Raw genomic sequence first — 12,304 nt, forward strand, 5'->3', positions numbered from 1 at the left:
TCAACCTTTTCTGATTCTCAAGATCATTCGAAGATGCAAGAGAAAAGCATACTAGATTTTTCAAAAAAACGTACAATAAGATTTATTAGCCCCCCCCCCCGAATCTTTGAAATAAGGAAACTAAAATCTACTCTTACACATAGAAGAGCTCTGATACCATGTTAGAATCTGAAAAGATTAATAACCCAAAAAACTAGTGCAAAGAATAGATATCTAAACTATGAATGCAAATTATACAAAATCAAAATAGCAACACAGAGTTAGTCTCCAAGAGAGTAATGCAAATGCTAGAAGCAAAATAGCATTAAGAGGATGCAAAAGCAAGAGATGCAGATACAAGCCAAGTAGCATGCTTATATAAGCTAGGAAGAGGAAGGAGGTGGCAACACCAACCAATGAGGAGCAACCATCTATCAAACTAAAGATAGCAAAGTATCTTCTCAAGATAGCTAATGGATGCTCACATGTAGGAAGGTGACACCTCGCAATCATTCACCTAATAAGACATACTTTATTAACCTAAGCAAGATTAATAAAAGTGTAAGAAAAACTTAGTAATATAGATAAAAATAAATAACCCACTAGGAAATTTAAAAACTACACTAACAACATTTAGCAAAAGGAGAGTATTCTAGGCCTATAGAAGACAACATGGATTTATAATATCATTGTATAAACTATTTGATGTGATCAACCTAATGATTGTTTTTATGTAAAATTCATATTATTTGAAGAAATATGTAACATCATATTTGATGTACCTTGTCTCTTTAGTATTTTTCAAGATAATATGAGAAATTTATGGATGTTGTTTTATGTACATTTGTCTTTACAATTACCTAAAAAAAATCCATGTTATTCCCCACAATTAGTTTTCGTTCCTGCAATGTGACAATAGCTAGTGGACCCATCTCATCTTTTACATATTCAGCTAGAATTTCTTCCTTACATCCTAGTTTCGCAACAATTAATGCATCTAGCTTAGGGACTCTCGATATGGAATCAAAAACCTCGTTTATTGATAAGTAGGAGATATTTTCTATGGCAAGTCCAATTGTGATATTGCTATCAGGATTCAAATGTGTAGTTTTTAAGTCAAACTCATTGACCCATTTTCACAAGAACACAATTCTCATGAGAATGAATGGATCACTTAACACTCATTGCATCTAAGTGATGCTCACAAAGGTGAAGCACTGTGACGTAGTACTCTAGCTTAAGTGAGTTTATTCAACTTTAACCACAGAGTTTCCTCCAAGGTTAAGCCCATTTGCAAAACTTTCAGCAAAGTTGTGCCTTATAAAATTCAATATAAAGCCCCTTAAGCTCATTGATTGATAAGTAGGAGATATTTTCCACAACAAGTCAAATTGTAATATTCCTATCGTGATTCAACTATGTAGTTTTTGAGTCAAACTCATTCACCCATATTTCATGAGTAGTTGTTAACAAAGACCCATCTTTCATGAGAATGAATGGAACACTTAACAATCATTGCATCTAAGTGATGTTCATAGAAGTGAAGAACCAAGACTTCTTGGGAGGTCACCTATCCTAGTACTACTCCAGCTTCATCACACTTAAACAAGGAATTTCCTCCAAGGTTAAGCTCACTTTTCTTTGCCGAAGGTTTTGCAAATAGGGTTGCAAGCAAAATGGACTTATCCTTGGAGGGAACTTCATGTTTAAGTATGCTTAAGCTGGAGTAGTATAGGGATGGGCAACCTCTTGTGACCATCACCTAGATGCAATGAGTGTTAAGAACTCTATTCATTCCCATGAGAGATGGGTTCTTGTGAACCACTACTCATAAAACATGGGTGAATGATTTTGACTCAAAATTTACACAATTGAATCCTGATAGTAATATCACACCACCATTTATGCCCTTCTTATCAGGAGTTTCTTCTTGGGTTTTTATTGATGATGTACACGTTCTTTGTATCCTAGAACAATAGAGTTTTTGACATTTAAAAAATGTATGTCTGCAGTGCTTCTAGATTAGATTGCATATGTAGTTTTGCATCAACGTTTCAAATCACACTCCATGATCCTGTTGGAGTTAATGTTCCAACGGTAGTCAATAATAATTGTTGCACATGTGGCAAGTCTTGTTGAGTTGCTAGCAACACAAGTTTAGTTTAGGATTGAGTCAAAGAGTTTTAGTTTGAATCAAGTTCTTATTGTACATGTGTTACATTAGGTGTCCATAAATTTTAGTTAGCTGTCAAGTTTGTGTGTGTTGTCAATCATGAAGTAGTTTGTTGTCAATCTAATTAGCAGTCATTTAGGAATGTTGTTGAGTCAAGCTATTGTTAAAATTGGCATCTATTATTCAATAAAAATAAGTTAGAAGTTTTTTCTTTCTCCTCTTTGTTTCTGTTGTTTGACGTTTCCAATATGGTATCAGAGCCATCTCCGCTTCAAAAGAAGTTGCCGCTGTGAGAATGTAAGTCTCATGCTATTGCAGATTTTGTTGTTGTGCAACATTGGAAGGTATCTTCATATTTTTATTTTAGAAATTCTAAAAATGGATACGCTTGTAGAAAAATATAATGGTCAAAATTTTCATACATGGAAAGTGAAAATGCAAATGCAGCTGATGAATAATAGTTTGTGGGGCATAGTTGATGGCACTGAAATAGTACCTACAGATGCTAAAAAGAAGATTGATTGGGAAAGCAGAGTTGAGAAAGCTAAGTCTATTATTGGCATTGCTCTTTTAGATTCAAAACTACATCATGTTGATTTAGAGAAATCATTTAAACAAATTTGGGATGGACTAACTAAGTTGTTTGGAGCAAAAACAACAAATGCAAAATTTTCTTTAAAGTTGCAGCTATTTAGTTTTAAAATGTCTGATGAAATTACTGTGTCCAACCACATTAGTAATTTGAGATCTCTAATCAAACAGCTTGCTGAAGTTGGTGTTGTAATTGATAAAGATGATGCTAAAGCTATCTTGCTAAATAGTTTGGCTTCAAAATATAGCAATGTTGTTTTTACTCTCAATCAAATGTCATCACAGACTTTAGAAGATGTGATTTCAGCACTCTTGGTTGAAGAAAAGAGAACAATTATAGGAGATTCAAGAGAAAATACTCAATTATTTCATACATTATACTCAAAGAACAATATGGGAAAGAGAATGTATGGTAAGAATGAAATTGAATGCTTCTATTGTAAAAAAGTAGGACATATTGCAATAAATTGTAAAATTTGTGCAAATGACCTTCTCAAAGGTAAAATTAAAGAATCAGCAAATATAGTTGTTCATGCTGAATCATCTGATGCTATTAGTGATGATGATAACATTGAAAATGAAGATCTTGTTTTATTTTGAAGATGTCTATACTCTTAAAATAGAAAAGATGTGGTAGAGGCTAGATGTATGCTCGAATAGTTTGAGGTGCTATAGGATCGGAGAAGCTATACCTTTACGAGGGTTATGAGGCATTCCATTTGGAGATGGTGTGTCCAATAGTTCAGGGAGATCTGAAAGTTTGGAAGCTTGGCATCATTTATGAGACATTTCATTTGGAGATGGTGTGTCCAATGGTGTTTCGAAGCTGGATGATAGCTGCATAACTATGAGAAAGTCATACTCCTATATGACATATTTTCGAATTATAATTTCTAGATAATGTTTCCTTTAGTTGTCACATTAAGTGGGGGTGTTGGAGTTAATGTTCCAGCAGTAGTCAATAATAATTGTTGCACACGTGGCAAGCCTTGTTCAATTGCTCGCAACACAAGTTTTGTTTAGGACTAAGTCAAAGAGTTTTAGTTTGAATCAAGTTCTTATTGTAGATGTGTTACGTTAGGTGTCTATAAATTTTAGTTAGCTGTCAAGTTTGTCTGTGTTGTCAATCATGAAGTAGTTTGTTGTCAATCTAATTAGCAATCATTAGGAAAGTTGTTGAGTCAAGCTATTGTAAAAATTGGCATCTATTATTCAATAAAAATAAGCTGGAAGTTCTTTCTTTCTCCTCTTTGTTTCTGCTGTTTTACTTTTCCAATAGATCCATCATCAGAATGAAAGAATGCACAACAAGGGGCTATCAGTTAAACTTAAACTTGATGCCAACTAGGCTACACTGCACAGACTAATCAATTTAATCAGAAGTCAACAAGCCCATGCACCGTCATCAATTCAATGTTTCTGCTAGCATATATAGGAAAATTGACAAGTTAACTTCTCTGAATTAGTGTGATCTGCATTTATCATTGTTACAAAACATGGAACAATTAAGATTCAGACCTAAGGTCTTCCCCGCCTGTTAAACACTCTCCCATTAAGGCACCTGTCTTTTACCTGTCGTGGCTTTGCCGGAATTTAAATTAAAGGTTTTCAGGCTATGCAATCTCCCGAAAAAGAAGGGAAAAGAACTCGTATGTGCTAATGGCGCAAACAGCGGGAGGTCGAAGCTATCTACAGATTAGGGTATGCAGTTGTGTGCCACTCGACCACCTCTACAGTTTGGGTGGAGAGCCTTCCAGCACTCTCCAAACTAAGGAGGAAAGGGGTCTATAGGCACTCAATAGATTGTATAGGAAGGCTATATAATTCTTAATATGTTAAAATTTGAATTTAGCCTGATAAACTAAAGTAAGCTCTACAAGCGACTTATAAAACACTTCAAACGCTCGGTTTCTCGCTGCATTGGATGAACTTCAAGTAAAAAATGGGACCTGAGGATCATCTTTCCAAAAGTTTAAGGAAATTGAGTTTTAGAATTGTTTGCATCAATTCACCCGCCAGATGCAGTTGCTCAGAGGAAGAGCAACCCAGCACGGAAGGATTCTAGGTTCCGTTCCTAACTTGCCCATGGAATTTTGAAAATGATTTCAGCAGCAATGATCAAATTATAATTGCGGGCTTGAGAAAAAGATCAATTAAAAGAAGAAAAAACATTTTAAAAGGTGTATCAAAGAGTTGCCTTCGGCTAAGAACGATGCGCATGCCATGGATTTGCAGAGTCAAGACAGGACTTCGCCACGCTGAGAATTTAACAGCCACCTCTCCAAAAGTAACTGATTTTATCAGCAGCCTGCTGGACTCCATAAAATTTGAGTTAAGCGACGTGGCATTCAAGTTGAAGTCGCGAATAACTGCCCGTATACCAAAAAAACTCACTTCCAACTCCACATCGGCTTCCTGTTGTAGCCATGGCTGCAGTAACCGCGCCGCCCATCTCTGCAACACCTCTTTCACCACCATTGCTTCCTAAAATCCTTCCTTGGAATTCTCAGGCTCTAGTGAATTTTTTATTTCCGTCAGTCATATTTGCCGCTTTGGAGAAGGATTTCTGCACAAGAAAAGAAAGGAATGATCCAGCCAAGACCCCCTCTACGTGGCATGTGGTAGTTAAGCGTCATCTTTACTCGTGAAAATTTTTAAGGCCAAATAGATATTGGGTTTTAATTCGGGTGATACTTGCACATAACTACCTATAGATTAAAGTACTTGATTCTATCCATCTATTAATATTAATATTGGAAGAGCTTACTTGATTCTATCCATCTATTAATATTAATATTAATATTGGAAGAGCTTGAGTCTTTCTTATTGAAGGATTAGAAGATTAATTATTTTTATGTCTTATTTAATCATTTTATTTTTAAGTATAATAGTATTTTAGAAAATATTGAGAAATTAGTATGTAATAAAAGAGAAATATATTTGTGTTTTAATGTTTGAACTGACTATTGTAGTAAAGGAAATTGTTTTGGACTATTGTTCAATCTCACATGTGATCAACTTCAAAAGGCATAAATAGGGGCCAACATTTCTTGGAGATTATTGGTCTGATTTATGGATTAGATTGTGTTCAATTTTTACCATCAATGTTTTGAATCATTCTACATGATTCATCATCGGGATGAGAGAGCAGGAGATGCAAAACCAAGTATGATTCAAAACGTTGATGGTAAAAATTGAACACAATCTAATCCAGAAATCGGACAAATAATTTCAATGTATTGTTGAAATCTGATATCTCTTATTTCTTGGAGAGTTAAAAGGCTCATTGCACAACTCAGAACCAACTCTCATCAACTCTGATGTGAGACCAGTCGATGGAAGAGGCCAAAAGAGCCTTAGGAAGAGAGAATTTGCACGTTTTGCAACTCTAGGAAGGTAGAAATGAAACAACACTTTATGTTAGAATGTGATGCATACAAGGACATTAGGTTCAAATTTGTGGATATTATATCTGGAAGCTCTTGGCACAACTTATTCAACGAGGAGTACAATGAGAAGTTAGGGGGGCTCATCATTAGCTTACACAAAAAAAGATTTGAATTACTAAAGCTAGTTTAGTTGGAAGGTTGTTCCATAGGCTATTCTTAGCCTTGTGGACATTAAAAATCTATCTTATCTTATCTTATCTAGGTAAAAGAAAAAATAATTATGATCAGCTCTAAATTTCCAAGCTTCATAATTCACCCATTTCTAAATAACTTCCTAATCAACCTAGAACAAATTAGTCCAAGTCGCTGCTTTGTGTGAATGTTAGAAAGCACATATATAAAACTTTAGCATATATTCAAACAAACATATAGAGAACTCTAAATTTTCAAGCATTAATGAGCCTCCTTGTGTGAGTGTTAGAAAGTAGATATAAAAAATTCTTTGCTAAATGCAAATTTTTGTAAATAATTATTAAAGTAGTTTTTTTTTTAAATGTAGAAGTTACTATTTTAAAAAATTTAATGATTTTTTTTTATCTAGGGAGAATTTTAGATTGTTAGACGAACTTATATTGAAAAAAAACTATATATTGAACTTGATAGAGGAGAAAGAATAATATGATTGTATTTTAAAATAATTTTCAAAATTAGAAGTAGCCAAAAAACCAAATTAATAGATTACAAATTAATTTAAAAATAAAATTGAGTTTCACTAATTTTTATTGTGAGACTAATTAGACATAGACAATTGAAAACATTTGTTCCCTACTATATATTGGGAGGGACTTCAAAAAATATTGGACAATTTGAATGTGGTAAAAAGAATTAAATAGATTTTTTTTAAATAAAGATTTTAAATCATGTCATTACAATAACAATATACTATGTGTTTCAATTATAGTTGACTAGCTCTTATTCAAACAATTTTACAAAAATGGATATATACGCCAATTAAAATTCTACCAATATAAACTAGCACTTGCACCAGAAGGTGCAATGTGTACACCAATAGTAGCATATGTTGTATAGTTTCTTCAATGTGACAAAAGGCTAATCATTTTTTGTTGTTATTGTTTGCTTTGCTAATTTTTTGGATGATGTCTTGTTTTATCTGCAATTGATTTGAACAATTTGTAACAAATGCACATCATCAATCTATAACACTATGTTGATTTTTTGTCTTATGAAAATCATATCATTTCATGTACAAGAGATATAAATTTAATTTGCGAGGGGCAACTTACTTTTTGATTGTTTGGTACCATGAATGTTCATATCAGCATGTCCCTCTTTGAAGTTTTCCAATAAATTATTTGTACTTGAAGCTTGTTCTACTACTATTGTTGGCATCATTAAACTCCTAAAAAGAAGTATTTTCATTACATGTACATTAGGTTGATGACATACATATATGTATAAAATAATAAATAAATAGTAGTCTTGCATACTTTGACTGTTGAAAGGGCAAGTCCTTGTACTTGTGTGTTTCTTCTTTTGTCCTAATGGTTGTGAATGGATTGTTTTGTATTTTTTAATATCTTTCAAATGAGAAATGTGATTGAATGTGTAGGCTCTTTAATGACTTAAGTCTATAAATTGGTGTGAATGTCAACCCTTGTCTTTTTGTTTTACCAATGTCAATTGTTGTTTTCAGTAGTGTAACCCCCTGAGATTTGCAGATAGTTAAAGCCCAGGCCATTGTTATTGGGATTTGCCTTCATGATCCCAATGTCAAAGGAACTATTGGTATGACTTTTGGATCATCTATGTTCCAAGGTGGACCATTGTAATTATCAACCCTTGTTGTAACATACAATGGAAGCTTTGGTGACTTTGAATCAAGGCTATAAATAATATCAGTTATTTCACCTAGTGCTCCATTTACAAGGCCTACTTATGTCCATATGTTTTTTGTCAACATGATGCATCATCCTTTGCATATGATAATTTCCTTTTCCATTCATTCATCTATGGTTACATATTGTACGCGTTTTGTAGTGCTTGTTGTTATACTCATTGTAATTAGAACATTTAATTGTTTCAACATTTTTTGTTATGTAGTTTGACAATATCATTTGTAGCAAATAGATGTATTGACATATCAAATGCTTAATTTTAATTAGGTAGAATGTGTTTATTTGTGTGTGTTATTAGGAGCTCCCAATCTTCCTTTGTCACTTTTGCATTTTGTATGTTCTTTAGGAGTTCCCAAAACTATGCTTGTTGATCACCACCTTACTATCGAAAAACCTCCTCTAACATGATAACTATTTTGAATTGATGTCATAATGTTTTGGAATTAGAATGTGATGTGTATAGAGGTTTTTCCATCATAGGTGGTAATTGAGCGAGGTCACCAACTATGATTATAATAATTCCACCAAAGAAAAGTTGTTGATTTTGAGGAAATGCTTGTCACAATCTACTATCTATTTTTAGAAGCAATTTTGGGCCAATGAAACTTAGTTCATTGATAAACATGTATTTTATTTCCTTTTAGTTCTCTTGAAATATGGTCAATGCATATCGTTGTAGTGGTTGCGTTTGTTTTATAGGTATCTTTAGAACTGTATGAATTGTTGATGCATGTATGTTGAATGTTGCAACACTTGTAGGAGCTATTGTCAGTAGTGTGTTATGTTGGTTTTCATTACTATTTAGTTCATTTCTGATTTGGTTAATCAAATATGATTTTCCTATACCAATTGTACCTTGAATTGTCATGTATAATGGTTTGTTTGATGCACAATTTTTATGTTTTTGAATTATTACAAGTGTTGCCTATTGTTGTTTTGATAGTAGATAGTTTGGTATATGCTCTTTTGATAGAATGTTGCCACCTTCTGTATTTCTTTTACTGGTATATAAAAATTGTGTTGCTATTGCATGTAAATGTTGGGGAATGCTATTTTTTGCCTACTTGTTTTTTTATCAAAGTCACGTCTTCCAAGCATGTCAAGTTCATTGGTTGTAATGCTTTGTGAGGGACCCATTTGTGACAACATTTGGCATTCATTTTTATTAACTATTTCCTGCATGTTAGCATCATCATTCGTATCATCCTCTTCCTCTTCTAAAATGTTTGTGTGTTCTTCCTTGCGATTGACATGCCATACTTCATATCTATTTGAGATCATGTGGGTCCAATTTGCAATCATTGATTCTTTGGTTAGGCCAATGTTCATTTCTATATCCTGAAAATGCTTGTATAATAGGAGCTCACTCTAGCAGAATACTTCAAAGTATTCTAAGTTAGAATGCGGAATTGTATTAAATCTTGGATGAAAATTGATAATTGCTTGGATGTTTCTTTTTCTCCATTTGTTTTGTCTACGATTTGCAGAAAAACTATATGACCTTGTTGACTCAAGAAGTGTTATCATCTCAAGCTCTGGTGGCCTTTGAGTGTATGCTTGCAAGTATGAAGAATGTATTTGATTTTCTCCTAATGCATTTGTTATCCACTGAAAAAAAAATTCCAACATTTAGAGATGTAAAAGGATGACTACATGCAACAAGAGGCAATTTTATAAGCATGTGACATGTTTCTTGTGCATCTATGTCACACTCAACTACAACTTCAATCATAAATTTCCTGTATGTTGTAAGAGTTGGACTGTCAAGTTTTTGGGCTAAGGAATTTTTTTAACATGTTAGTGTATGTCTCAGATTTTTTTCTGTCTTTGATGCATACTTAGCAATGTATTTCAAGTTCTCATGAGATGACTGGTTGGCAATCTATGTTTGCTCTCCAAATTGATAACATTTCTCGACTATGAATATTAAGTTTGTCATCATTTCTAGTAGGTTCATTTTTTTTTTACCATTCTCATCACATGTTAGAGTTGAAATATTATGTTGTTTCCATGGTGCTTTGTAGCAGCACTCTAATTTTGAGCCCTTTTTCTATAAGCATGTGCCTTGTCTACATCTTGTATGACGTTGGACCCTATTGATCAATTCTTCATAATCATGGTCATTATTTGTAGATAGTATATCATCTACATTGAGCAAGCATGGGTCATCTAGTGAACTTTGGTGAAGTGTATTATTTCTATGTGATGTTTCACGAGGGTTCCACACAGTAACATACTTATCAAAAAATAGTCATGCTCTTTCAACTTTATCTGCATTATTACAACCAAGTCTATCCATATCAGGTGCATTTTTTATCCAAATCACTCCATGTATATGTGTTCTTCCTTTATGCTGTCATTTTGTTCTATACTAAAAGTTTTTAGTATATAGAAGCTTTTCAATAACTTCTTCACTGAAAATTGTAAATCGATGATCCATGTATAATGCTACTATATGAGTGTTATTGATGGTGTTTTCCATGCGTCGTTTGTTTGACAACATCATTGGAGAAGTATCATTTAGCATTAACTAATGTAGATCTAGCCATTTTGTGTTTGTTGCACTAAGTGTGAAGAAGAGATTTGGTGATCCAATCGGATTGATATGTTTAGTAAATCTATTTGATGATTGCTCCAATATGGGCATGTACCTCACATTGAAGAACCACAGTGCATCAATTATTGTGCCAACTAATTATCTAGAAAATTTTGTAGTTGTGCATGGAGGTTTTCTATAGTAGTAGGCATACTATCCTCTGCATTTCTTTTAATGAATATTGTTGCAACTGCTTGGCTACGATGTCTACCCATTAGATTGAAGATAAAATATGGAAAGCAGGGATGTCTTCCAAATCAATTTTCATAGATCCTTATTAAGTGTTGTGAAAATTTATGTAGATGAACTTCCCTTATCCTAGGTTGCATACAAAGTGCAAATATTTTTGGAAATAGAGTGGGAAATGCCATATCCAACAAGCCCTCGGTGTTATATTCATTTACTAGACATGAATCTATCTCTAGCCAATCTATTATATCACTTGAATTTCCTTCAAGTTGCAATCTTTGTTTTATGATTTGTAGCTTAGAAGCAACTTTTGATGGCTTACTAATAAATGATGTTGTGTATGCTCTGTTGATTTCATTGTCATCTCCATCAATGTCCATTTTCTTGATTTCCAATGGTATTTCATCAGTTGTCTCAATAATTTTAAGCATATTGGATACATATGTTCTTACTTCAGGGATCCTAGTCAGATGATTTACATGAATGGTAACATCCTTATAGTAGGGATCATATTTGATCTTGTATTGTAATGCATCTATAATATGGCTCCTACAAACATAATTATCATTGGACTAACCTGTTCTATGCAATCTTTGAATAATAAGTATATCCATATCCTGGATCCTTCATGGTAGTATTTTTGCATTTTTTTCAATATCGTGTGGCTACGATATTTATATTGACCTCCAAAATTTTGAGTAACTTGCAATACTGGGTTAACTCTAGTAATCAACATTTCTTCAACCTAGGTTAATCTTTTGAGTACAAGAGGTTTCTCTCCCATATCCATATTGTTTAAGAATGAAAACTGATGTATGTCTTTTTCATGGTAGCATCGGTTGCAAGTAGAAGTTGTGCTTGATAATTGAATGCATATTCCTGGATAGCATTCTTTGCATATAGTGCATTTTGTAACTTTATCAATGCATCAATTCATTTTTGAAAAAAAAAATGTGCCATTGTTTAGTCTGTATGTTCCTTTCTTCGCATTTGTTCATTCCTTAGTGCTTGTAACGTTGTTGCTTGAAACCCACAATGTTGGTCCTGTGAATTCAAAACAATTCGTTGTTCCATTAATTGTTCACCATTGTCTTTTTTTTTGTATACAGTTTGTAAGTTGCTGCAATCTTTTGGCACACCTTTGGACACTTATCTTTTCTTTATTACGGGCATAGTATTCTTGGCTTCTTTTTCTTCTCTCATGTCGTTGTTGTTGTAGAAGTAGATTTTGTTGGAGACTAATGCTTTGTTGTTGTATTGGACTTTGTTCACCCTCCAATGAGTGGATCTCTAATTCCTGAATTGGTTTCTCGATGGCTACATTTGTGGCATAATGGTTTACTATTTGTTATGATGGATGTAAATGTCTCTCTAACAACTTTGCATGTCTATGAGGAGCTATTACATCTTTATTACATGCACAATATTCTTGATTCCTTTTTCTATTTTGTTTCCTCTGAATTTTTTATGG

At 33.3% G+C, this 12,304-nt stretch overlaps 1 protein-coding gene across 5 annotated transcripts in view; it reads right to left on the minus strand.

Annotated features, from left to right (window-relative positions):
- Positions 1–5,343, minus strand: part of LOC149552143 (vacuolar protein sorting-associated protein, putative (DUF1162)) — a 336,370-nt gene extending 331,027 nt beyond the window's left edge. The window contains exon 1 of one of the 5 annotated variants that reach the window (XR_016352867.1): positions 4,941–5,337. Coding sequence is in view for 3 of the 5 variants with exons in the window: in XM_089787620.1 (XP_089643746.1) it covers positions 4,941–5,221 (281 nt within the window). In the remaining 2 variants the exon portion in view is untranslated. Of the gene's footprint in view, positions 1–4,940 lie in introns of all 5 variants that reach the window. The other 4 variants (XR_016352866.1, XM_089787620.1, XM_089787622.1 and 1 more) reach the window with 4 other exon arrangements.
- Positions 5,344–12,304: the final 6,961 nt, after the last annotated feature.

The sequence above is a fragment of the Cupressus sempervirens genome, chromosome 6, assembly GCF_028749045.1.
Source record: "Cupressus sempervirens isolate cs-2001-9-10 chromosome 6, ASM2874904v1, whole genome shotgun sequence".
NCBI lineage: Eukaryota > Viridiplantae > Streptophyta > Pinopsida > Cupressales > Cupressaceae > Cupressus > Cupressus sempervirens.